We start from the raw sequence: 26951 nt of genomic DNA on the forward strand, positions 1-26951 counted from the left end.
TAAAACGCATATAAATACTGCTGAAGGTTAATCCAATGTCTCTGTGTCACTTTGAAATGATTACTGATAACCCATCATCATATTTATGGCAATAAGCCTAGTTTTCATATAGAGCATAACGTAGCTTTCGGTTTGGGCATGCTGGCTGTGCATCACTCTCATTCACCAATGGTAATGTTTAGATGGATTTAGGAACTTCCCCTCGATTCTATTGGGTCTAAAGGTTAAAAAGAGGTGTCAATCATCAAAATCGACCAATGGGTTCTAGAGAGATATGGCAAATACACCCAAATGACCCCAGAGGTGGGGTTTTTTTTCTAAACATCTCTAAAAAGGTGAAATTGCACTTGTTTTGCATCAATCTTGATACAGGGTACTTATTATACATTATAGTTTGGATTCCTAAAGCTTTTAGTCTACTATCCCATCATGCAAGGGCGGTTTTCACTAGTAATGTTTTTATTTGGAAGGAAAATATAATTTACATTTTTTTACTATGTTCAATCTGAATTTACTTTAAAAATAAAAACATCTATATTGATTCTGACTTTTCTACATCCAACTCACAGGTTTATCATTGCTTTGAGAACAAAGATTATTAATTTACCCCTTTTAGAAGTGAAGATAAAAGACGCTTCTCAATACTCAAATTTCCCCTCCTCGACTCCTCGGTCCTCCGGTAGTGACCCGGAAATGAATTTCAGCGCGCCATTTTGAAGGACATCTCATTTCTCTAAATGCACACCAAGGACCGAGCATCGAGCGTCGAGGAGGCTCTCTGGAGGAGCTATAACCGAGGATACACTGATGGTTCCTCCACGGCTCCTCCGCGGATGCATTTCCGGGAACGGTGGAGGCGTGACGCACGGCCGGACTTATCTCAGCCAATGACAGCTCTGCATGCAACCCCTGGATATTATTTTAGAAACTGCTTTCATCGCGTCGCGATGTTTACAGTGAGAACAGCTGTGAGGTCCGTGCAGAAAGCAGAGCAGTGTGTATAATATATATCACTCAGTATAACAGGCCTACTCTCTTTATTTGCTGTAGTTTAGTAGATATCTACAAACAAAGAGTCGATATTTTTCTAAGACCATTTAGTGCTTCACATAATAAAATACACAACGGCTGTAGCCTGATTATGCTTTAGGAGCTGTAGGTGTGTGTGGTACAGTGTGTAGGTGTGTGTGTTGTACAGTGTGTAGGTGCGTGTGTTGTACAGTGCGTAGATGCGGCGGACAGACGGGTCTCAGTTGGTTTGGTGTCCTCTGCTTACTTTTAATACTTTTTGGCCCGTAATTTCAATTCCCCATTTCAGCGACAAGAGAGAGGGGGGGGGGGTATATCCAGTCTCTGATTGTGTTACGTTATTATGAGAGTGCTCTCATACTTTAAATTGTATATATTTATATAAATATATTTGTGTGTGTGTGTCCGCATCTGTAGCCTGGTAGTATCTCATTATTATACCGCACTCTCAATGAATTCAAAGTAAATATGTGGGGGAACAATGTTCAGCTGATGTAACAGAGATTATAAAATACAGCGCTATGACAAAACACTCGACAGCTGATGCAGCTGTTGCCACGTAATAATGAACGGACGTCGCTTTAATATGACCGCTCAGAGGAGAGGAGTTCTCATTTCTTTAAACGTCTGCTGCTTCCCCTCCTCTCTCCTCGGTTCCCCTCCTCGGTCCTCCGCTCGCATCTCCTGTGGGCGGGACTAAGTCTCGAGGAGGGGAGTCGAGGAGGGGAGTCGAGGAGGGGAAATTTAAGAATTGAGAAGCCTCTACAGTCATTTGTTCTGGGAATGTCATTTTCGAGCATGAGACCTTAACAATATGCTTGGGGTTTGATGATGATAACTCGTGATATTTATGAAGCACATTTCAGTGCTCTGATCTTTATATATATATATATATATATATATATATATATATATATATATATATATATATATATATATATACAGTCTATGGCTCAGACGCTTTAATTATAATGTGCAGTTTAAGATTTATAGGGATTAACCAAGTGAGGGACTTGATGTGTCTAGTTCTACTTTTATTCTGAAAATAAAACACCGGAAGTCGATTGAGCTGGGGCGTAGTTGTGTAGCAGCTGTAGGGAAATATCCACAATGGCTGAGGTAAGGTTTTTGTGGTTTTATTCGTTATAATATGATGACAGGTGATTGGATGCCTGGGTATTTAACAATGTTAGAATTAGTTATTTATATTGGTTGACGATAAAGGCTAACCTAGCCATTCATACTGCTTCAGCGGATCGGTCAGCAAACGTAAGCTAACGAAGCTAGCTAACGTTACCCTTATTAGTGGATCGCTGTACTAAACATTATTTTATACTTTTATATTGTAATATGATTAATGTGTGTTTTGTAGCCTAAATCAACAGTGTTAACCGAAGGAATAATTTTCATCGGATATCAATTACATCTAAAACCGATATATTTTGTGGTAGTTGTTTGCTTGTTAATAACCTTAGCATGATTAAATTAGTCTAATGATTAACAGTGGTATAACGTAACTAAGTACATTTACTTAAGTACAATAGTGAGGCATTTGTACTCTACTTTAGTATTTCAATGTTTTGCTACTTTGTACTTCTACTCCATTACAGTTCAGGGGTAAATTCTGTACTTTAATTCCACTATAATACCTTTAGTTACTTTGCACGTTTGAATTAATGATGTGAACAATAATCAACCCTTAAATAAGACTTTAGTTACACCTAGAGTAAATTCACAAGCTACCCTGTAGCAAATACAGTCATTAAAACTAGCTGTACCTTTACCGGCTTTGATAATAATTATAATCAAAACATCTGATATATATTATTTTGAAATGGACCAATCTGCAAACTGAATGCTGTACTTTTACTTATAATAGAGTATTCCTACAGTATGGTACTTCTACTTTTACTTAAATGCTGAGTACTTCTCCCGCCTCTGATGACATTGCAGCTGGCATTACAGTAGCTGCTACTGTTCAAATCCTTAAGAAAGATATTCTTCATGAAAGAAAGCATCCTCCTCATTGTTGATGTTGTTCTGCCCCAGACCCACAGTTTACAGGACCTTCAGCAGCCAACTGCCTCTTCCAAGGTGTTTGTCCAGAGAGACTACGGCTCAGGAACCATCTCCAAGTTCCATACCAAGTTTCCCTCTGAACTGGAGCCTAGGGTGCGTACTGTGTTTACATCCATGTAATTATTTATTGACTGAATGTTAAAAGAAAGTGTCTAAATAAATTAAATATTTGCATTGTTTCAGATTGATAAGCAGCAGTTTGAGGAAACCATCCAGACTCTTAACAACTTGTACGCAGAAGCAGAGAAACTAGGAGGCAAGTCGTATTTGGAAGGATGTCTGGCTTGTATAACTGCCTACACAATATTCCTCTGTATGGAGACACACTATGAAAAGGTAAAACTGCTTTAATATTATTATGTGTATCAATTAGCTCATATTTATGTCTCTGGTTGAACAGATATACAAATCAATATGTCTTTCTGTGTGCAGGTTTTAAAGAAGATTGCCCGGTACATCAAGGACCAGAATGAAAAGATTTACGCTCCCAGAGGCTTGCTGTTGACAGACCCCATAGAGAGAGGCCTCAGAGTCGTATCCTTATTCGTCTATGAAATATTTTAATCTACAAGCTTGGCCAGGTTAAACTTTAAAATGTGCCTAATTTTACTTTAAAATGAAATAGTTTCTTTTAATCCGTAAGGAAATATGATACATAGCCCAATAAATGAGGTAGTAAATAATACCTGGTGTAACGCTTTGTATGCTAAGAAAAGTACTTTTTTGAAAATATAAGAAAATGTTCATTTGCAATGTGTTTTTTCCTTAACTTTCTATCTTCTAGGTTGAAATTACCATCTTTGAAGAGAGAAGTATTGGCTCTGGAAGATAAAGAACTTGGCAGAAGAGAGTCCTTCTGGTGTATTTCAAATGAAGAGTCGGACTCTTGTGAGGGGGGGATTGGAACAAAATCTTTTAAACTCGAGTGCATCAATAAATTAGGATTTTTCTAGAGGTTCTCTTCCTAAAACTTTCAGCCATGAACTTTGTTTTAAAATTATAATGTTTTAATACGCAGTCAATATGATATCTGACCCATTTTAATTGACTTATTTTTAATCATTACATACAAAAGGAGTAACTCTACTCATCTCATGGTACCTGTATAATGACAATAAATGATTCTATATTTACTACCATATAGCCAAAACAGAAAAAGACACAACAAGTCCATTGTTACATTACATTGTCTCCATTGTCTCTATGTTTTGGCTATTTTAATGCCAACGTAATTTTTTCCCCCTCTTTGTACCTCTCTGTAAAGGCTGATTACTCCGACCAGATACCTTGCATCTTTCTGGCAGCACATATTCAGCTTAACCTGAATTAATGTATATATATTTGATCTGATACTTATATCTGTTATTTAAGTACTCTACTGTCTGCCTATCCCTCATTATGTTTATGAATGTGTTTTTATACATTTGGTGATGTATAAATCATGTCCTAATTGATCAATATTAATAGTGCCATTGTGTTAAATGCTTTTTGACCATGGTATATATAAGTGATTTTTGACTTGCAAATCATTTTATGTCAATAATCTAAAGTCAAACTGTAATAAGAAATATGTAGGAATAGAGTTGTTGGCACAGTCTGTAAACAGTTTTCCTGTTATGGGCAGTGCTTCACAGTATTTATATGCTGGTTGTAGCCTTTGTTGAGGCAAATGTTTTCTTGTCTGTGCATGAATGTGACTTTTTTGGTCTTGTGCAACATGAACTGGTTGTGTTTGTGAGTGAAGAAAGAGCGTGGGTACTGTTAATAAGTCCATCACAATGTAACAGCGTCACCAAGTACATTTTAAGAAATGTCCGTCTGTGTCATAGTACAACAGTCCTGTTTCACCATCGATATTGCGAATGTCTTACCCTTTTTAAATATTTTCAACAAACCACCACAGAAACCTTAAACACTCATTCCCACATATGATTGCTATTGTTGGTGTTTGATACACCTTGTGTACTTTTCTTTAAAAATTTCGTTTTGTTTTATCTTAATACATTTACGTTTTCCTGAAATTTGTATAGCTCCTTGAGTTTGACTTTATTTCAAATATCAGAGTGCATACGGCTTGAAGAAAATACATTTATATGTATGGGCAATGGGTTCAAACATCGGTATTTGGTTGAAAGTAATTAAGTACATTTACTCAAGTACTGTACTTAAGTACAATTTTGAAGAGCTTGTATTTTACATGAGTAATTTCATTTAATGTTACTTCATACTTCTACTCCGCTATATCTCAGATGGAAAATGTTATGTTCCGTTTAAGTATAAACTAGTGGACTAACTGGTAAAGGTACAAGCAAACGGAACATGATATATAAAACAAAGTCAATTTCTAGGATTTCTATTCTCTATCGCTGGGTCAGGGGGTATGAAGCCAGGGTACGCAAAAACTAGTAATGCAGGTTGATGTGGAAAAAAAAAAATATATATATACATATACACAGTTTTAGGATGGGTTACAAAATCAATTGGGATGAAAAAAAGGTGTATTATTAATCAAATATACAGATACAATCTAGCATTAATGAACAAACAAAAACCGTCACCAAAATGGGTGACTTTCTGTGTGCTCTTCTATCCAAGAGCAACTCACATACACACAGCCGTCCTCTCACTGCAGGCATTTATAGCAATGCCGGCCAGTCCATTGTTGAGTGCAGGGGGAAGAGGCTCTAAAAACAGGTGGCTTAAATTAAGTGGCCTCCTTAAACACCCCTCAGGGTTTGAGGGGTGTTTAAGGCGTAGTCCAATTAGCTGACACATCTATATGGCAGGTGGTTTTCATCAGTGCAGCCTTTTGCCAGGAGCAAGGTGAGCTGCAAGACACTCACTGACAATAGGATTAAAAACAACGCAATTCACAATAATTATATTAAACAAGATTGCGTGCACTCTTGTAAAAATAAAGTTGTTTCAAATAAATGTGTCTGTATATGTCTGAACAAAAAGCATAACCTTTAGCATGTGTGTTTGTTTGTGAAGCTTGTAGCCTTCACAGGGGGTAACCAAAAAAACATTCCTTGTTTCTCTTTTTTTTTTAAACTCGCTAGATTTCCGAAAGATTGTGAAATAGACTCAAGATCTGAGTGCAGAGGATGTACATTTGACAGTGGTTTGGCTAACTAGCAAGAGGATATGGCGAGATGTGGATGCAACATTAGCAACATACTGTATATTGTAATTCATTATCTGTGTTCTTTCTATCAGATCAAGGCACATCTGAAAGACATGGGGACTGTTTCCATTCAGCATGTTCACAACGACTACTCCATTTATGAGAACGTGTGCATCAGCCCGGAAAAGCTTTGCCATGATTGAGATCTATGACTTCCCTGCTTTTTTCAAAACGGATGACCTGGATGCTTTCTCAGAATACAGGTACGAGCAGCGCTTTAAGATCCTTAACCTCTCTACAGATGGTTCATTTTTTATCTCAGTAGCTTTTCTAGTTCAGGGGACCTCGGGTTCCAAGTTTATCCATTCTTTAAAATGTGGATTGGATATTTGTCTGTATTTACACTCAAATATAAAGTTTAAGGGCTTTCCTGAATGTCTGTAGTCAGTCAATTACAACCTCAAACAATTGGTCCAGCTGCCAGACGTGCTTTCCTGTGTGTTGCAGTGATGGTGGGATGAAGATCGAGTGGGGGGACGACACACACGCCCTGGGGGTCTTCTCCAGTGAGACGGCAGGTATAACTCCTCACTGCACAATACATGTGCTTGGAATATAATTATTAAAAAATGAACTGACATTGATAAATGTCATGTGCAGCACTCCATGCTCTCTCCATCTGCCATCCGACGCTGAAGGCGAGAGCACTAACTGATGCGAGTCAAAAATCCAAAGGCAAGGCCATCAGGCGGGCAGGTATGTGATCCACTAAACCTGTATGAGCTACTCTGAATACATTTACGTTTTCCTGAAATATGTAGGCCAATAGCTCCTTGAGTTTGACTTTATTTCAAATATCAGTGCATACGGCTTGAAGAAAAATAAATTGCATTTCTATGTATGGGCAATTGGTTCAAACATCGGTATTTGGTTGAAAGTAAATAAGTACATTTACTCAAGTACTGTACGTAAGAACAATTTTGAAGGGCTTGTACTCAGTACTCAAGTTGTAAAAAAAAAATCAGGAGGGATGGTGGATTTTATCATATGGGGACATAATTTGTGCTGATAACCCGCCTAGGGTGGGAGACCAACCAGCATAAAGATAATTAGTATACTCCTAAAACAACATGCATGTTCAGATACTCCTTTCATTGCTCTTGACCAAGGCACCTCAGAATTAGAGTCGGTCCCCGGGCTGCCATGGCACCACTAACATTTAGGGTCAAATGCAGAGGACAATTAGTGCAAAATCTTTTATTCACTTTAATTTAAAGGGGGGGGGAGGGGATACAAAAATGTGGTTATAATGGAAGTCTATGGTACAAATCTTGTAGGTTAATAGTCCCTCATTTATTATTCAGATGGATCAACTGATTATACTAATAAAGTCAAAATAGGGGGTAGTTTTTAGAATATTGAATTATAGTGTATTTTTTTCAAAAAAGCAGTTACTGGTATACGATCAAAACTGGTATCTAAAGGGTTACATTTGTATCGTAATTAATTAAATCAGATTGCTTGATTTGACTTGTCAGTTTTATAAATATATTTACATTTCTTCCGTTACGAAACAAATTTACAAAGCATAAAATGGAAACATTTAAGATTAACTTCGACCTCCGGGGGGGTCACCGTCTTACTATGGAGGAGTGGATTGAGGAGTGCCTATCTCCAGAAGAAAAAAAAGCACCTAAACGACGACATGCAGAGCTACGTGAAGAGCAGGTAGACCAACTGGAAAAGTACCACCATTCAAAAGCTTTCTGATGCGGGTCTTGAAACAAAGCAGAGAAATTATGGCCGTTAGTAGCCACAGGTGCGAAAGCTCTCTCCAGAGCTACTGGAAGCCAAATCTCGGGGACCGGAGAAAGTGGAGCAATATTCTCACCACGCCAAGCAACAGCCTAGAACAACCTCAACCTATACAAGTAACCACGTAAGCCATGCTACTGATGCTGGACAGTTTTTCAGTGGGTGAACAATAAACGGCAACATACAAATGAATGTAAATAAATAGACAAATAATGGATCAACGCTCTCTGTCTAATATGTTCGCTAGCTGTTAGTGTTGTTGCATAGCAACCACCTCGCACTATGTTTCGTGCAGAAGGCAACGGAGGGACTATTTTATTTTGAACATCATTATTTACTAATAAAAACTATTTAAATTAGAGTGTGTATGCTTAGCTGTGATATAATGAGCATATACCACGGCCTGTCGTGAGCTATTGCTTAAATGTAAATTAAACGCTTCATAAAAAATGTGAGGAAAAAAATTAGAAAAATATTGATCCGTCATCATTTTATTGCAGTTCAAATACAAATATTTTATGTTAACATTCCCAATGTTACTTTTTTTAACAGGGCATTAAGTACAAATTGAAATTGTTTACAAAATATGAAAATATATTAAAAGATTATAGGCTACAGATAATACAAAATAGGACCAATGTTGTCAATGGCTGCCCAGTTTCCAAAGATTTTCATAATCATGCTTTTTGGTCTCAATTTTTCTGGCTCTTGCTTTCGGATTGTTAGCTAAGCAATGGCTTTGAAGCCAAGTCTTGACATATACCTCTGGTCTGAACTTGTTCAGTGGAGGGCCAACACACTTGATGAAAAGCAAGGCTGACATGCTTTTTACCTCTAGGGAGCTTCTAGTTATGGTTAAAATGTTCATCTGACTAAACCCACGTTCACACTCAGCTGTGGAGATGACCAGAGTGTTCACTGCTTGAAGGAGGGGTTTCAGCTCTTCTGGTGCTGGTGGTATCATTTCATCAACAGTTTTGAGTCTTACCAGCTAGCTAACACGAGAGAAGAACGTAGCTAAACTCCAAACTAAGTTGTTATTGCTGCTTATGTCCATAGATTACACCCTTGGTGACTAAAGTAATGACTAAGATTACTGACTCTTGATTTACCTGAAATGTTATTTTTAGTATTTTTAAATATGAAGTCCCTCAGATCGCGTTGTCCTCCTGGCATCGATCAAACAGGCGCATCACGGCGCTCTGGCGCCCTCTAGGGTACTCGCATAGTATAGCGTCAGTGACTTGGTAAAAATGTCATTGCGTGTGTGCGTGCTGCCTCGCCCACAGTATTTTACTCAAAATGCGCAAAATTAATGTTGAAATAGCAGTAATACCAGTGCCACGTTCATTGATAAAATTACATAAGGGATGGAAAGCGGGAATGGCAGTTTTAGAAGGGGTATGATTTTGACCGTCTTTATTTCAGTGGGGATGGCATCAACTTGAGTACTGCTTGTACTTTACATGAGTAATGTAATGCAACTTCATACTTATACTCCGTTATATCTCAGATGGAATTTTGTTATACTGTTAAAGTATAAACTTGTGGATTAACTGGTAAAGGTACAAACAAGTGGAATATGATATATAAAACAGAAAGTCAATAATGTTTTGTGTCAAAACGTTGTTTATCTACAAGAGCAAACATAATGCAACACTAATAGCCTATTATAGAATCTAACAATGTCATATATGAAAATAAGTCACACGTGGAGGTTTATTGTTGTCTGCAGAATTGCTCCTTTTACTTTTCATACTTTAAGTACATTGTTCTTATAAAACCTCCATACTTTACTTAATTAAGGTTTTGAATGTAGGACTTTGTAATGGAGTTTTCTATCATTAATGTATTGGCAATTTTACTTCAGTAAAAATTCGGAATACATCTTCCACCAATGGTATTTTGTTTGAGTAATTATGAACACATCAACTATTAGTGGGTTTAGTTTAACTAGATTTGTATAAAGTAGCTTTTATTGTGAACAAATCTGACCGGATGTCATGCTGGTCCTGAAGGAACGCCTGAAAACAACAAACATCTGCTTCCGGTAGCTAAATACTTCAAGCTAACTACTGATACACTGTTGCCTATAGCTGTATTTGCAGTCATCTTCGCTCTCTACGGCTACAACATTACTTAAACTGACTTAATTCAAGTCCAAAAACAAATATAATTTTACCATAACGGTGAGCCTGCTCGAGTTACTACAAGCTTTAGCTAACGTCCAGTACAACAACAGTGAACGTTAACCAGATTATGTTAGCTGTGTTTTAAGTTGCTAACTTTTGTTTTAGTTTGACATAAACACACATTATAACCAGCATGCTTTCTGCTCTATTTACTTTTAAGTAATCTAGGTATCGTCACTTCTCACTCTGGTTGCTAGCTAACGTTAATGGCTACAGTTGCCATAGTGAATTTGTATTTGGCTAACGATAGATGTTTTTTTTTAAACCGTTAGGATAACGTTAGATCAGATGTAATGTAACCAAGTACATTTACTCAAGTACTGTACTTAACTACAATTTTGAGCTATTAGTAGTTTACTTGAGTGTTGGCTACTTTATACCTGTACTCCACTACAATTCAGCTGTAAATAGTGCACTTTTACTCCACTACATTTGTTTTATACCTTAATAAATACATCCACAAGCTACCTTACACTTAGCAAATTAATGTATTTGAGCTACACCTTTTACCAGCTGTGGTAAATACATTAATGCATCAATAATTACAATCAAAACATATATTATTAGAAAATGGGACATCTGACTTTTACTTTTAACAGAGTATTCATACACTGTGGTATTGCAACTTTTATTTAAGTACAAGATACAAGTACTTTCTCCACCTCTGTAGTTCAGTATAAAGCTAACTTCATCTCTCCGACCACAGGATCCTTTCTTCTGTCCACCCTGGCGTTTCCGTGTTTCGATGGCCTTTATCTCCCTAAGCAAGAAAATCAATTCCTGCATTATGTCAAGGAGGAGCTGGAAACATACGTACAGAAGAGCAACCACAAGAGGTAAGGCTACGACTATTACACCGTACACCGTAGGAATGAACCAGCACAGGACACAACAGAAGTCACAGGCTTAACATTCTTACATTTCATTAGTTTTATATTCTGTTATTAACTTGTCCTCGCCAGCAACAAGAAACGAAAATCCCTCTATCCTCATTCATAAATGTTTACTACAATAATACTAATCACTATAGAAGTGAAAGGCCTCACAAGTGAGATAAACCAAACAAACCTCCATACGACACACCACACATACACAAATACATATGCATGGTACTCGGACAATTATTAAATTATTTATTTAGTACAAATAAAATAAACCCGCCTAAAGACATTTAGTTTTCAGAAGCCAAACCACAGATTCAGACAGCTCTAGGAGCTAAAGTAGGAGTTACAACCATACAAATAATTTCTGGATTTAAAATGGAACAAAAAAAAAGATAAAAGGATGTGACTTAAAAAGAGCTTTAACTTAACTTTAGTATCTCATCATAATGGGTGAATTTGAACTGTTAATTTAGACCTTTTATATAGAGATGTCTGTGATTGCATTTAAATGTTTGGGATTTTTGTTATATTTTTTATGCTGTTGAAAAAACATGACCTTACTGTCTACCTCTGCCTTCCGTGTCCCGTCCAGTATGCTCCTGTTCCCCCCTCTGCCCAGCAGACTACGGTACCTGATCCACCGGACCGTAGAGGACCTGCCAGAACTCTCCACCTTCTCAGTCGGGGACAGCTGGTGCCGTCGGGTAGTGGTCTGCCACCTGGAGCTCAGGTACTGAATATAGAGCTTTTTTAATTTGATGTGCAATAAACATCTCTGATACAGTACAGTATATTGCTCAGAATGTACCATTTGCTGTAGTTCCTCTTTCCTTAAGTTTAAGGCCCATTCCCAAACCGCCCCCTACACCCTTACCCCTACACCCTACCCCTCCGTTTGCGCGTTCACGCGTAGGGTCCGCCATATTGAGGGCTGTTCCAAACCAACGAGTGTGGAGCAGTGTGGAGGGGGAGTGGGCTATCAAGCCCTCAAACAGCGAGTCTGCATCGGTGCTGACTTGAGACTGGTCTCTACCTGACCCGTCTCAACGCTGTGTGTGTCCGTCAGGAAACAAGCTGTTAACAAGTAGTTCCAGCTAACATCCACTGATAAACTGCGATGTTAACAACCTCATGATAACCTCATATGTTTTAACTTAGGATCGTACCTGTGTTTAGTCTAGAAAAAGGTAAATGTGTGCATTTATTATAAAGTTGTGTATATTTACAGACTGTTGCAAAAACTAAGAAGCTTATAAACATCAGGTTTAAAACTAAAAGAGCTTTACAAAAAAGTAACACAATGAAAGATGTTTGGAGTTTTATTTGAGTTATTAATTTACATGTTTTGTCTAAGAGATGCTGGTTTGAAACTGCTGTTACATACAGTTACGGCATTTCCTGTTTCTGCCGGAGAGAGGGGAGGCCGTCCCAAAGCTTGCTGCTGTATTTACTCCCTCCATCTGACAGGAGAGAGCCTCGTTGAGCTGCGAGTGTGGCTACAGACGGAGTTCACTCCGTCACGGAGGGGTAGGGTCGAGGGAGTGGTTTGGGATTGGGCCTAAGTGGCTTTTCAAGTTTTACATTTTTGATAAATAAGACATTTGTGCTTTTCTGTAGGGCTGAGGTTGAAGAAGACCAGGACTTGGAAGGCAACAACAGCTTTTGTGAAGAGCCCCTAAGAAGCAGGGAGGAATTGGATGGCAACGCCAAGCCTAAATCTTCAGTCCCATCTCGAAGCAGAGGACCTAAGAGACCGGACAAACCCCTCTACATGCCACGAGCTGCTCGGGAGAGGCTCTCTCTACGAAACTCACCAGGACCCTCGGGAGAGCAAGGGTCCCCGGGGCCAGTCTCAAGTAGCTGTAGCTGCATCAGCAGTTCTTCTGACTCTTGTTTCTGTCCTGAAAATACAGAAAAATCAGCTTCATCCCGACAGGAATGTCTCCCGTGTGTAGCAGCTATTAACCACAGTGCTGACTGTTCAGCACATTGTCCTCAGGAAGAGGAGCAACCATTGGTGTTGACCCTTCATGAAGCTGAGGCCGAAGACTGGGAACAGACCGTGTCCTGCTTCAGGAACATCACTCTGGAGGAGGATGAGAAGGGCAGTGAAGACATATGCACAGACGCAGATGACCTGACTGAAGAGGTACGCCTGCTTTTTCTATTAATCTTATTTTATGTCTTAACGATAAACAAATGAATATTTTTATCATCTGTTCTTCATGTTTTTGGAGATAAACACTCATATTACATTGAATGAAAAGTTTTCCACCTTATGTTTTTATCCAGTCAATGTTGATTGTAATTTAGTCAAAGTAATAAGTTCCTCAGTGTGTGCTGTATTTACTAAGAATTATTAGCCTAAAATGTATTGGTCTTCCTCCATCAAGCACCATCATTTGACATGACAGTGACGTAGCTGGACGCGATGAAGCACCAGAAACTATTTAGCGTAGGATTTCTATTCTCTATCGCTTTGAGCTCCATACTATTTTAGAAATAATCCTTGACGTGGTTTAAACAGGATGGCGTTTTATCACAACCGAATTTAACTTTATCTCTGGTAGAATTCTGATCAGGCATTAGCTCCTCCTCCTCTTTTTTATCAAGCTAAGGACCCAAGATCCGCGTTTCTCTAACAGGGCTTCAAAAGAGGGGTTTGAGCAGTATGAGGCATGGCTACAATGGGTGATCTGTTTGGTATTTTGAAAAAAAAACTTCACTGACATGTTTTGTATAGGTATGGCCATACAATATATTTTTCCAATATAGTATGATAGGTCCACTTTAAATTAAGTGGCCTCCTTAAACACCCCTCAGGGTTTGAGGAGTGTTTAAGGCGTAGTCCAATTAGCTGACACATCTATATAGGCAGGTGGTTTTCATCAGCAAGACACTGACAATAGGATTAAAAACAACACAGTTCACAATAATTATATTAAACAAGATTGCGTACACTCAATCTAGTAAAAATAAAGTTGTTTCAAATAAATGTCTGTATATGTCTGAACAAAAAGCATAACCTTTAGCATGTGTGTTTGTTTGTGAGGCTTGTAGCCTTCACAGGGGGTAACCAAAAAAACATTCCTTGTTTTCTCTTCTTTTTTTTAAACTAGCTAGATTTCCGAAAGATTGCGAAATAGACTCTCAAAATCTGAGTGCAGAGGATGTACATTTGACAGTGGTTTGGCTAACTGGCAAGAGGATACAGTGTTTCCCCTAGGATGGAGTCATAGCAGCGGTGCTAAGGCACGTGGGCCCAGCATAATGTGAGCACGGAGCGCGTGACATTTTGTAGTGTGTGCGCGTGCGAAGTGCGCCCCGCCAATTTGTTTCTATGTGTTTGCCAGCACAAGAAAGGCTCTTGAGGCCTAGTACCAGGGCCGATTCTAGCAAATTTGCTGCCCTAGGCGAGATTTTATATATAAAGAATAAATGAAAAATCTCTACAAAAGACAAATACACTACAAAAACAGAAACTTATTGACATAGGTAATATACGTGAAAATGGCTTCAAATATATTCAGTATTGTATGAACATGTTTTAATTGGGGAGTGGATGTCACATCCTCTAGGGGGGTCCGGGGGTATGCCCCCCGGGAAGATTTATTTGAACATTTTAAAGTAAAATGCTTCAATCTGATGCACTTTGAGCAGAATTACTAGACTAGATCTAGGGGGTACAACTCTAAAACACCCATATGAAAAAGATCGGTTTACATTTTAATAATCAAATAAGTATGTGAACATAACCAATAACTTTCCGTAGCCAATAATAAATAAATGTTAACTTATTTTATTTTTGTTGTTCATTTATATCTTATTTTACCTAGTTAACATTTATTTATGCATATTTTTGTCTCTCTCCAACTTGAAACGATATTTTTAGTTTACTGTCCTATAGTATACATTGGAATGATTTCAAACCTGTTTTTATTTATCCTAATAATTATAAAGGAGTGCCTTGGATTTGCAAACACATATTTGTTTGAGACCCACTGAGATAACTTAGACTAAAATTAACTATCTAAACACTCAAGAGTCCTTTGCCTCACTGAGCCTCTCAGTCTGACAGGAGAGCTCTTCTCCACCCTGGTTGTAGAAACATCTACTTCTTATATCCGTTAGCGCAGCTAGCACCAGATTCTAATAACAACAGCGCCGGTACCGGTGCGCCCTCTCGCTCTCTCGCTCTCTCGCTCCCACGCTCGCACGTTGGCTGTGAGCTGCGGGCGCCTGATAAGCCAACATCCCCCACTTTCATCACTTCCCATCGTACAGGGCAAATGAAAAGTGTAACCGGGGTGAAAAGGGTGTTACATTTACTTAATTATGAATGTTGTTACATCAAGGCCAAAAACTAGGATGAGCACCAACGGTCAAAAATGTTTTTTCCCCTCCCAGAGCTACCAGCGCAGCGCCCCCCAGATCTGGCGGCCTAGGCCAAAAATCGGCCCTGCCAGTACATACAGTGGCAATGTCTCAAGATTTAGCAAAAATACACCTTTATTGAACATACAGTAACACAAATACTACAAATCCACATAACAAACAATCAAAAATGAAAAAGGGTTGCCACTTATTATGATTTTAATTAAAAAAATTGTTTGGGTACCTGGCTGGCGCTGCGCCGCCGCTATTTGTATATAGGGGAAACACTGGGATATGGCGAGATGTGGATGCAACATTAGCAACATACTGTATATTGTAATTCATTATCTGTGTTCTTTCTATCAGATCAAGGCACATCTGAAAGACATGGGGACTGTTTCCATTCAGCATGTTCACAACGACTACTCCATTTATGAGAACGTGTGCATCAGCCCGGAAAAGCTTTGCCATGTGATCGAGATCTATGACTTCCCTGCTTTTTTCAAAACGGATGACCTCCTGGATGCTTTCGCAGAATACAGGTGTGAGCAGCGCTTTAAGATCCTTAACCTCTCTACAGATGGTTCATTTTATCTCAGTAGCTTTTCTAGTTCAGGGGACCTCAGGTTCCAAGTTTATCTATTCTTTCAACTGTGGATTAGATATGTTTCTGTATTTACTCTCAAATATAAAGTTTAAGGGCTTTCCTGAATGTCTGTAGTCAGTCAATTAAAACCTCAAACAATTGGTCCAGCTGCCACACGTGCTTTCCTGTGTGTTGCAGTGATGGTGGGATAAAGATCGAGTGGGTGGACGACACACACGCCCTGGGGGTCTTCTCCAGTGAGACAGCAGGTATAACTCCTCACTGCACAATACATGTAGTGCTGGGATTAAGTTTAGAAGATAGAATCATTACAAAATGTACTAACGTTGATAAATGTCATGTGCAGCACTCCATGCTCTCTCCATCTGCCATCCGACGCTGAAGACGAGAGCACTGACTGAAGCGAGTAAAAAATCCAAAGGCAAGGCCACCAGGCGGGCAGGTATGTGATCCACTAAACCAGGGGTCTGCAACCTTTTTGACCAAAAGAGCCATTTTGCCCCCTTTTCCACCAATCTTTTTGTCTGGAGCCGCAAAACATATTTGATAGCTTGATATCTTATAAAGTTGTGTAAATATTGCTACATCATAGACAAAAACTACAGTTCTTTTGCATTTATTGCATAAATTCGAGGGACTCGGAGTTGAACCGCTCCTCCTTCGCGTCGAAAGGAGCCAGTTGAGGTGGTTCGGGCACCTAGTAAGGATGCCACCTGGGCGCCTCCCTAGGGAGGTGTTCCAGGCACGTCCAGCTGGGCAGAGACCAAGGGGTAGACCTAGGACCAGGTGGAGGGATTATATCTCTTCGCTGGCCTGGGATCCCCCAGTCAGAGCTGGTTGATGTGGCCAGGGAAAGGAACGTTTGGGGCTCTCTGCTGGAACTGCTACTCCCGCGACCCGACCACGGATAAGCGGGAGAAGATGGATGGATGGATGGATGTTTTTATTTTATTTCCTTCTTATTTTTGTCTAAACTCAAGGGAGCCAGAATAGAGGGCTTAAAGAGCCGCGGGTTGCCGACCCCTGCACTAAACCATTATGAGCTACTCTGAATACTGTTGTGGTGTAGGAGATCTTTAAGGGATATTTGGTATGGTTTGTGGGAAGACCAGCAACTCCCATGTTGTGCGAAATAAAATGTGTTCTTGTCAAAAGAGTCTGGTGACTATAAAGAGAGCATAGACTTGGGTTCAATCAATCAATCAATCAATCAATGTTTATTTATATAGCCCAATATCACAAATGTTACATTTGTCTCAGTGGTCTTCACAGTGTGTACAGAATATCAGTATGACAATACGACACCCTCCCTCTGTCCTTAGACCCTCACATCGTACAAGGAAAAACTTCCAAAGAAAACCCAGTTTAAAGGGAAAAATGGGAGAAACCTCAGGGAGAGCAACAGAGGAGGGATCCCTCTCCCAGGACGGACAGACGTGCAATAGATGCCGTGTGTAAATTGAAAAGATAATACATTTGCAACATAGGTAGTCCAAATGTTTGGAAATGCATGTGTGTATAATAGGAAGATGAATCCACAAGGATATCCATCCAGGACCTATGATCCAGGACCACAGCCACGACTCAAGATCCAGCGCTCGCGATCCAGGACACAGGACCGCAGGATCATCTATGACTCCGGATCCCGGCGTATATAGACACCAAAAAGAAAGACATTTGGGGAAGCTGGGTTAATCGGAACATGAGTGTACACGGGTATAGACAGAGAGAAGGAAGAAGTAAGATGTCCCCCGACAAACTAAGCCTATATCAGCAAAACTAGGGGCTGAATCTAATCAGCCCTAACTATAAGCTTTATCAAAAAGGAAGGTCTTAAGCGCACTCTTAAAAACGGATAGGGTGTCTGCCACCCGAACACAAACTGGAAGCTGATTCCACAAATGTGGAGCTTGATAAGAAAAGGCTCTGGCTCCCATTGTACTTTTAAAGATTCTAGGAACAACCAACAACCCAGCATTCTTGGAACGCAATGCCCTAGTAGGACAGTAGGGTATAATGAGTTCTTTAAGGTAAGATGGCGCCTGCCCATTAAGGGCTTTGTAGGCGAGAAGAAGAATTTTAAATTCTATCCTGTGTTCTATAGGGAGCCAGTGTAAGGCAGCCAGAACAGGAGTAATGTGGTCCCTTTTCCTAACTCTGGTTAGTACACGAGCCGCAGCATTTTGAATCAGCTGAAGCGACTTGATTGACTTCTTAGTACTCCCTGATAATAAAGAGTTACAATAATCCAGCCTAGAAGTAACAAATGCATGGACTAGTTTCTCTGCATCGTTTTGAGGCAAGATATGCCTGATTTTTGCAATGTTACGTAGATGGAAGTAGGCGGTCCTTGAAATTGATTTTATGTGGGCGTTAAAGGATAAATCCTGATCAAATATAACACCAAGATTCCTTACAGTCTCACTGGAGGCCAAATGAATGCCATCCATAGTTAGTATGTCTTTAGATAATTTGTTTCGTAGATTCTTCGGGCCAAGTACAATAACTTCAGTTTTGGTCGTGTTTAACATCAAAAAGTTTAAGGTCATCCACGTTTTTAAGTCCTTAAGGCAGTCTTGAATTTTATTTAGATGATTAATTTCATCAGGCTTGATTGATAAATATAGTTGAGTATCATCCGCATAACAATGAAAATTTACAGAATGATTCCTTATAATATTGCCTAACGGAAGCATATATAATGTGAACAAAATAGGTCCGAGTACTGAGCCCTGTGGCACTCCATGGCTAACTTTGGTTTGCGTGGAAGATTCATCGTTAACACGTACAAACTGAGAGCGTTCAGATAGATAGGACCTAAACCAGCCTAAAGCAGTTCCCTGTATGCCAACTAAGTGCTCTAGTCTTTGCAATAGGATATCATGGTCGATAGTATCAAATGCAGCACTAAGATCGAGCAAAACAAGAATAGAGACAAGTCCCTTGTCTGAGGCTATTAGAATATCATTTGTGACTTTAACCAGAGCTGTCTCTGTGCTATGATGTGTTCTAAAGCCAGACTGAAAATCTTCAAATAAATCATTGTTTTTTAAGTAATCACACAACTGTTTTGCGACCGCTTTCTCAAGAATTTTTGAGAGGAACGGAAGATTAGAAATAGGTCTATAGTTGGCTAAAACCTCTGGATCGAGGTTGTGCTTTTTAAGAAGCGGTTTTATCACTGCTACTTTGAATGATTGTGGAACATAGCCTGATAATAAAGACATATTCATAATATTTAATAAAGAAGTGCTAATTAATGGAAAAACTTCCTTCAACAGCTTAGTTGGAATTGGGTCTAACATGCACGTTGATGGTTTAGAAGAGAGAATCATTGAATGTAATTGTTCAAGGTTAATGGCTGAAAAGCATTCTAGTCTACTATCTAGTGTAATATTAGAACTTACGATTCCGGGAGCTGTTGATAACACTATACTGATACTGGCAAGAGGTCATTAATTTTGTTTCTAAGAGTAACAATTTTATCGTTAAAAAAGCACATAAAATCATTACTACTGAGTGCTATGGGAATAGAAGGCTCAATGGAGCTGTGGCTCTCTGTCAGCCTGGCTACAGTGCTGAAAAGAAATCTTGCATTATTCTTATTCTCATCTATTAATGAAGAGTGTAGGCTGCTCTCGCTTTACGCAGTGCTTTCTTATATTCATTGAGAGTAATATGCCAAATTAAACGAGATTCTTCAAGTTTAGTGGAACGCCATATCCTTTCAAGTTGTCTAGACTTTTGCTTTATTTTGCGGGTTTCGGCATTATGCCATGGAGCTAATTAATCTATGTTGTTTTATTTTCTTCTTTTTCAAAGGAGCAACAGAGTCTAATTTTATTCGCAGCGCATCTATAGCACTATCAACAACATGATCAATTTGGGGTGGTGTACATTTTGTATAAGTTTCCTCCCCTACATGCAGACATGCTATCGAGTTAAGTATTGGTTGAATCTCTTCCTTAAATGTGGCTATAGCACTAACAGATAGGTTTCTGCTGCAAGAGCTTTTGACTAATGCTTTGTAGTCTAGTAACAGTACTTCAAAAGTTACTAAGAAATGGTCGGATAAAGCAGGATTATGCGGTTCGACTAATTGCGGTCGAATAGTCCAAAAATCAGCTCCTAACGTCTAACCCTATCGTCTATTCCTTGACCTCTGTGTGAAACGTCACGGGGTTAAGAGATAGTGGATAGGAGAATTCAAAAGGACTTAGGAGAAGAGACTGCGGTACTTTAGAGAATCCGGCTGCACTTCCACTATCCGACGTGTTTATGATGTGCCAGCGGACGTCATGAATGTGCGTCTGCTGCTGTGGGGGAACCATGGAAACTACAGTTTTCTATACAGCGGACTACAACATGGATGTTTAATAAGAACGAGGGACTACTGTGAACTCATCTAGAGACTCTGCTCCGTGCTCTGATGCTGCTGCTTTGCTTTATGAACGTGGACAACAGAGAAACATATTATTCATGACCAAAGTTGGAATTGAAATAAAAAAGGAAAGTGAAACTTATGCTCGTCACCCTCTCCCTCCGGTACATTAATACAAATGATCCCAATACGTATGATTGTATGAAAGATCTTAAAATCAATACAAATGTATTTATTATAAACGTTAGTCCTTAACATCTATCACTGTGTATATCACCATTCAAACATCTTTTAAAAGTTGAACAAACTCCACACAGCTCAGTGAAGACTGTGAGATGTTGACTTTATTTGATAATTTCAGTAAAAACTAACGCTCATATTTCTCTTTTAGATTATAATACTGATGAACGTTCAAAACAAAGCACTTTGGCAACTTACCACATACGTTTTTTAAAAAGCTTAATAAGCACCGTAACTTTCATGATATAATTTTTCTGTCATCGGTTATTTCCGTGAACGGTCGACTGTTGTGTGACGGCACATGCTGCGGCTGCAAGGCATTGTGGGGCAGCATTTTCTCCTCTCCTTTCGTAAAGGGAGGTCCAGTGGCTCCTAAGCTAAAGGAGGTTATAAAGGAAGTTTAAAACCTGGGGGGGGGCTCACCTCACCTCAGGCCAAATATCATATTTAGACTTTTTTTTTACATATAATTGTAACGCAATACATGATTGTCACTACAAGCCTTGTCTCTATATTACAATAAAATATAAAAAATAATTGATTAATTATTTGAATAAAAATTGAAGTTAGTAGCTATTAAAGGCATAAAAACACAAATGTATAATTCTTTCTTTAATAGAAATGTTTCTTCTGCCTGTAAAGTGTCCAAACCGGGCTTTTCTGGATGAGCGCATTTCCAACAGGAGTCATTTGGGGGGGCTCTTGGGAAAAAAGGTTGGGAACCCCTGATCTAGAGAATTCGAACGGCTCTTATCATGGCTGCCACTGAGGTACTTCCGGGTCATTTCACTCCAGAAGGTTCCTAAGCTAAATGGACTATTCGACCGCAACCAAGGACTTTAGTTAGAGTTCTCCTGCCAACTTGGGGCTTAGAATCACGTTTTTAAGCCATTTTCTTCTCCCTCTTATGTTTTCCTAATCATTCCAACATTAATGAATCATTGTTGTGTTGTATGTATTGTTGTAAAGCACTTTGCTTGGTTGATAAGGGCCATACAACTAAACCTAATTATTGGTATTTTCATGATGTGAATCAGATGGTTATTTCTGTGTCGTCTCCCAGAGTTTATCCAGCCAGTGAAGGAGCGTCCCCGGACAGACTGTGCTGTTGCCAGGCGGATGGTGACCAGAGCGCTGGGGCTGCAGGCACGGGGCAGAGCGAAGCAATATTGAAGGGAATCACAAATGCTGTGGGCTAATAAAGGTGAAACACATTATCACAACTGACACATTACATTTGAGGCAGTTTAAGTCTACAAAGAAAGAATTGTAGAGTCTCTTGAGGACTTTTTCATCTTTGACTAACTATTTTACGTCATTGAGAACATGAAACATTACACACATCAAACCATCAGCAGCAGCACTGTAATGTCACATTACGGGAGTCTCTTTGCTTTCAACAATATTGTTTATTTCATAAATGTAAGGCTTTGCCACATTCATCCTTGCATACCAAATATAATCAGTCAGACAGCAAGCAACAAGTACTCTTTAAAAAATGAAGGATCCTTGCATTTGTTACATTAAATTCACAAATTAAAGAGGAGGATTGTTCACAAACATCTGTGGCTTTGACAGCACATCCACGATGTTATCATAGTCCCTGACGGAGAAATTAGTACGTAAACTGAGACAGAAGCTGGGGGGATGCACAGATGATGAAAATGCGTTTGCTAAAAACAACCAAGAAAAACTATAATAAATAAAACATTTTTAAGAGCGAACTCAAGTATGTGGAATACAAAATCCTGGAAGAAAAAAGAACATTCCCACTTAATTCAGACAATGTATCACTAAATATCAAAAACACTGAAGGGAACCAATTTAAGAAATGTATAGACTAGTATACTGTGTTCAGCACTAGAAATATAAAAATAAATCCAACTTCAGGGAGTCTATATTACAGGTTTGGTTACAGGTGGCCACTCTTTGTGTCGTTGCAATGACTGTGCCATGCTGCTCTATAGTAATCATACCCATTATGTAGTTGCTCTCAGTTTTTTGTTAAAAAAACGTTTTACTATCCAATACTGTGCAAACAAACAGGATTCAACCAACACATATTTAAATGACACTGTTTTGGGGAAAGCAAACCTTTCGTTGTAGCACCTGGTTTGACTGTTTTCATTCCTCCCCCTCAAACACAACACGAGTCTCCTCTAATGGATTTGAGTTAAAGTTCTATTTGGCTTAGGGGACAACTGTTGGCACAGTTAATTAAATAAATTATTTGGCTTCAACCCACACTGACGTCTCTGCCAGTGAGCACCAGGTCGACGTCTTTATTTCAATAAGCGCACCAAGACACCATATGGACACTTTCGTAAGGTTAATTTGGTTTACAGATTTGGTAAGCAAGCAGTTCATTTTCTCACTGAATCATTGTCCGTTGTCCCATCTGAGCCCTGAGCCCGACCACAATCCAGCACGGCTCCAAGGAGGCAGAAAGAGTACAGCTCCCTCTAGTGGTTGTCAAATATCAATATATGCTTCCCTAATGTCCGTCTGTGTTGTCCAAGTTTGGTCTACCTTCGGGAAAGCTGGTTGTCGTGCAATCCGGGGAACGTTTCCTCTGTTTCTGAACTGCGTGAGCCACCTGTGAATAAGACAGAGGACGATAAGACAAGAGCAGTACTGTGTCTTTAGCAACTGCACCATCCAGACAATAACTTCCTCCCTGATATGATGAGGGACATCTATGACACTATAAAACATTGGATTTACAATTTATTGGAAATGTGCACAAGGGATGTCAAGACAGCATGAATGTAGTCAGGGCCGGCTCTAGACAATTTGCTGCCCTAGGCGAGTTTTTAGCTGGTACAGTAGAAAATATGAAGATCAATAGAGTATCCAAGGAATACACAATAGAATGGGGGATGGATATCACAGCCCCCCCGGGAAGATTTCTTTGAACATTTTAAAGTAAATTCTTCAATCTGGTGCACTTTGAATAATCAAATGAGTATGTGAACATAACCAACAACAAATACATGTAACTTATTTTATTTGTTGTTCTTTCATATCTTATTTCACCCATCAACATTTATTTATTCATTATCTCTCCAGTTTTAAACGATATGTCTGGTTTACTGTCCTATAGTGTACATTGAAATGATTTCAAACCTGTTTATCCCAATAATTATAAAGGAGTGCCTTGGAAATATGTGTTTACATAAATTGTGATCAAAACGTTTCTGACCCACTGAGAAGTTAGACTAAAGTGAACTATCTAAACACTCAGAGTCCTTTACCTCACTGAGCTGTAGTTATCAGCCTCTCAGTCTGACAGGAGAGGACTCTCCCTCCACATCATTGTAGAAACATTTTCTTCTTATATCCGTTAGAGCAGCTAGCACCAGATGCTAATAACAACAGCGCCGGTACCAGTGCGCCCTTCCTTTCTCCCACGCTCACTCTGGCTGTGAGCTGCGGGCGCCTGATAAGCCAATACCCCGCATTTTCATCACTTACAGCGCCCATCGTACAGGGCAAATGAAGAGTGTTACATTTACTTAATTATGAATATTGTTATTACAAGGCCGAAAATTAGGATGAGCACCAAAGGTCAAAAATTCTACCAGCGTTATAGATGTTCGCCTAGGGCGCCAGATCTGGGGAGGAGCCTCCCCAGATCTGGCGCCCTAGGCGAATATCTATAACGCCAGTGCTACGGGCCGGCCCTGAATGTAGTAGTCAAAACCAATACCAGTGATATTCCACGACTCTTGATACCACGGTAAAAAATGATACACAAACAATAAATCCCATGTACTTTAACAAACACTCCTTTATTACCAGCTTGCATCCTGTTTTTCTTTTGGGACATAATTCCCTCTTTATATTTAATTAATATAATCTATTTATATTGTGTTAGAAATGTTGTTTGTCTAAAACTGTATTTAAGTTTCGTGGAAACAGATTACAAATGTTTTCAAGACATCATGATAACATTTCAATTTATATACATTTTTACAGAATGGAGCATGAACGCACCATGGTGCAACTCTGCAAAACCTTTGCTCACCGACTGCTGACAGCTAACCGTGTCAATTTCTTGTTCTCAATGTAACAATCTAATTATTAGGGATCAAATGTGATGCGTCAATAGTTAGTGACGTACCAAACATTTGTTATAGTCCGATGGAAGCCATTAGTCTCGAGCCCTTATGGTACTACAGTGCTGTAGACATTAGAGTACCTTCACTTTTACAGGATTCATGACATACCTAATGTCAGGGAAAGCTTTTGTTATATTTTGTAACACGTTGTGAAACACCCTTTTTAAATAATTGAACAGTCTATCCTATTATCTACAGGTCCAACAGAGGTCTGCCTCCACTCATCGGCCGTAGAGACCCCACTGGGGCCACAAACAGCCGACTGATCTTGATACAACTGTCCAGAAGTGTTTGCCTGCTTCACTGATCAGAGAAGCACGTTTGCATGGTGCAGAGAGGGGGCGCCACACATCTGCAGCATCCATCCTGCTGAAGTGTTCATGAGCAAATGCTGAAGCCTCAGTCCCTATTCTGTAGCTGAACCTGAACACTCTGGACATAAGTATTCTGTTGTGACATGAGTGGATGATCAATGATGACAGGGAATTCATATGGAAAAGGCCCTGGAGAAAACTGCAGCTCTCGGCTTGTTTTGATTTGATTGCATGAGTTCTTGGAACTAAGCTTTAGGAGTGTTTTTTTTCCAGGCAGGGATTTTTTTGTTCTCCCAGGTTATGCAGGGTTGGTTGTATAATTCTTTACAAGTAGTCATTATTTTCTTACCTAATGTTGAGTTCCGCGACAGATTAATACTCAGGATTTGGTTAAAGAAATGTAAATTGTGAGCTGTACAACACAGCCAGATGTTTATTGACTGCACATTTCCACCTGACAGATGTAATGTAGATCTGAAAATAATGGCCACTGTTCCAGTTGAGAGATGCAGCCATTAAGAAAATCATGTAGCAGCAATGTTATGCTGAACTATATACATATTTACCAATGTTTACGTTAATTTAAAACACGTATTTTCATTTGTTTCTACCAGTTCCATCGAGATGTTCTGTTTTATTTGCTCTTATAAATAACATGAAACTACCTTTCAGGATTGTTGCCTCAGAGGCCAAGTGTTCAAGTTCTGTCTCACTCCACTTTACAGAAAGGGAAGATTTTTGATCAACTCAAGTTGAGCTTTGGAAACTCGGACTGTACGGTCCTTTGAACCTGTTACTGTCGTTTTGAATGTTGCCTCGGTAAATGGCATTAACATGCCATAAAACCAATTGTATAAGTTTGTATTTAGTAAAAGAAAGATGTTCAGTATTTTATTTTGTTGTCGTACTGAAATAAATGTTCACAACTTTATCTTTTGACTGCCTGATGTTGAAAGTACAGGACTTGTTCTGTGGTACTCCTTTATGCACTCTGTCAGTTGCCATTTCAGGGAGGAGAAGACTTTTTAAGTGTTTAAGTTAATACTGCATAATCTGATAAACTAACTATGGTTTTAAACTGAATTCATTGCAGCTTCAGTGACTTAAATAAACATACAGTCTAGGAGAGAGAACTCTAAGTGTTTTAGGACCATAACACTTTTGTTGTGTTGCCTCTACTTCCTGTTATTGTATGAAACTGTTGAATCTTAATTATCTTATCTCAAGTGTTTATCAGGTGGATAGTAAAAAAACTATCATATACAAGAACATGAAGTCAGTATACCAAATATTAGGTTCGAAACTATAAGTAAGCTCTGCAAAGCGAATTATCTTTACCTTTTAATAAAATATTGCTTTCATGAAGAAAAAGTATTCTATAATTATGCCTGAATATACCAATGAGCTTGATGTTTTCCATTGTAGTAAATATCATTTAAACCCTTATATGAGGAGGTGATCGTGATGACGTAATGCTCTCACCTATAATACAGTTGTACGTCCATATCCTCTGTCCATCGTACCGGGAGCGGCACTTCAAAATGTTGTTGGTGTAATCTGATTCTGCAACCTCAAAGTTTGGGTTTATCACAACCTGGGAGAGAAGAAAAACGTCATTAAACGTCTGAAAGAAACGTTCCCTTACACTTTACATAAAACATTTGTTAAGCTCTACTAAGGACTGAATAATACAAACTAAGTTATTGACCGTTAAGAAGGTGGAAGGGTATATCAAAAAAAGATTACGTCAACGGATTCAGAAAAAATAGCTTTTAGGGAAATGCACTT

The 26951-nt window shown here is 39.1% G+C and overlaps 3 protein-coding genes across 3 annotated transcripts in view; 2 read left to right on the plus strand and 1 right to left on the minus strand.

Moving 5' to 3' along the window:
* The first annotated feature begins 2051 nt into the window (after nt 1–2051).
* Nucleotides 2052–5133, plus strand: golga7 (golgin A7). Its single transcript, XM_034084147.1, has 5 exons — nt 2052–2148; nt 3079–3201; nt 3292–3444; nt 3541–3642; nt 3893–5133. The coding sequence occupies exons 1-5, from the start codon at nt 2140–2142 to the stop codon at nt 3938–3940; spliced, it is 435 nt and encodes a 144-aa protein (XP_033940038.1). The 5' UTR covers nt 2052–2139; the 3' UTR covers nt 3941–5133.
* Nucleotides 5134–6061: 928 nt separating this feature from the next.
* Nucleotides 6062–26094, plus strand: r3hcc1 (R3H domain and coiled-coil containing 1). Its single transcript, XM_034084146.2, has 11 exons — nt 6062–6498; nt 6743–6813; nt 6896–6991; nt 10949–11078; nt 11719–11856; nt 12744–13275; nt 15867–16042; nt 16285–16355; nt 16454–16549; nt 21792–21932; nt 25048–26094. Exons 1-10 carry the CDS (start codon nt 6371–6373, stop codon nt 21899–21901), a joined length of 1548 nt encoding a protein of 515 aa, XP_033940037.1. The 5' UTR covers nt 6062–6370; the 3' UTR covers nt 21902–21932; nt 25048–26094.
* The window catches only part of loxl2a (lysyl oxidase-like 2a), a 33447-nt gene continuing 28442 nt past the window's right edge, over nt 21947–26951 (minus strand). The window contains exons 13-14 of the mRNA XM_034084145.2: nt 26646–26757; nt 21947–23324 (exon numbers count right to left, since the gene is read on the minus strand). Coding sequence (XP_033940036.1) covers nt 23254–23324; nt 26646–26757 — 183 coding nt within the window. The 3' untranslated portion in view covers nt 21947–23253. The remainder of the gene's footprint in view (nt 23325–26645; nt 26758–26951) is intronic.

Source organism: Pseudochaenichthys georgianus, chromosome 5 (assembly GCF_902827115.2).
Source record: "Pseudochaenichthys georgianus chromosome 5, fPseGeo1.2, whole genome shotgun sequence".
Lineage (NCBI taxonomy): Eukaryota > Metazoa > Chordata > Actinopteri > Perciformes > Channichthyidae > Pseudochaenichthys > Pseudochaenichthys georgianus.

What these genes read in the sequence shown, in the direction of transcription:
- r3hcc1 (XM_034084146.2), top strand. Translation starts at nt 6,371, where the DNA reads ATGTTCACAACGACTACTCCATTTATGAGAACGTGTGCATCAGCCCGG. An exon ending in GATGCTTTCTCAGAATACAG is followed by an intron (nt 6,499 to 6,742) that starts GTACGAGCAGCG and finishes TGTGTGTTGCAG; the next exon opens with TGATGGTGGGATGAAGATCG. An exon ending in CAGATGACCTGACTGAAGAG is followed by an intron (nt 13,276 to 15,866) that starts GTACGCCTGCTT and finishes TCTTTCTATCAG; the next exon opens with ATCAAGGCACATCTGAAAGA.
- golga7 (XM_034084147.1), top strand. An exon ending in TGGAGACACACTATGAAAAG is followed by an intron (nt 3,445 to 3,540) that starts GTAAAACTGCTT and finishes TTCTGTGTGCAG; the next exon opens with GTTTTAAAGAAGATTGCCCG. An exon ending in TAGAGAGAGGCCTCAGAGTC is followed by an intron (nt 3,643 to 3,892) that starts GTATCCTTATTC and finishes TCTATCTTCTAG; the next exon opens with GTTGAAATTACCATCTTTGA.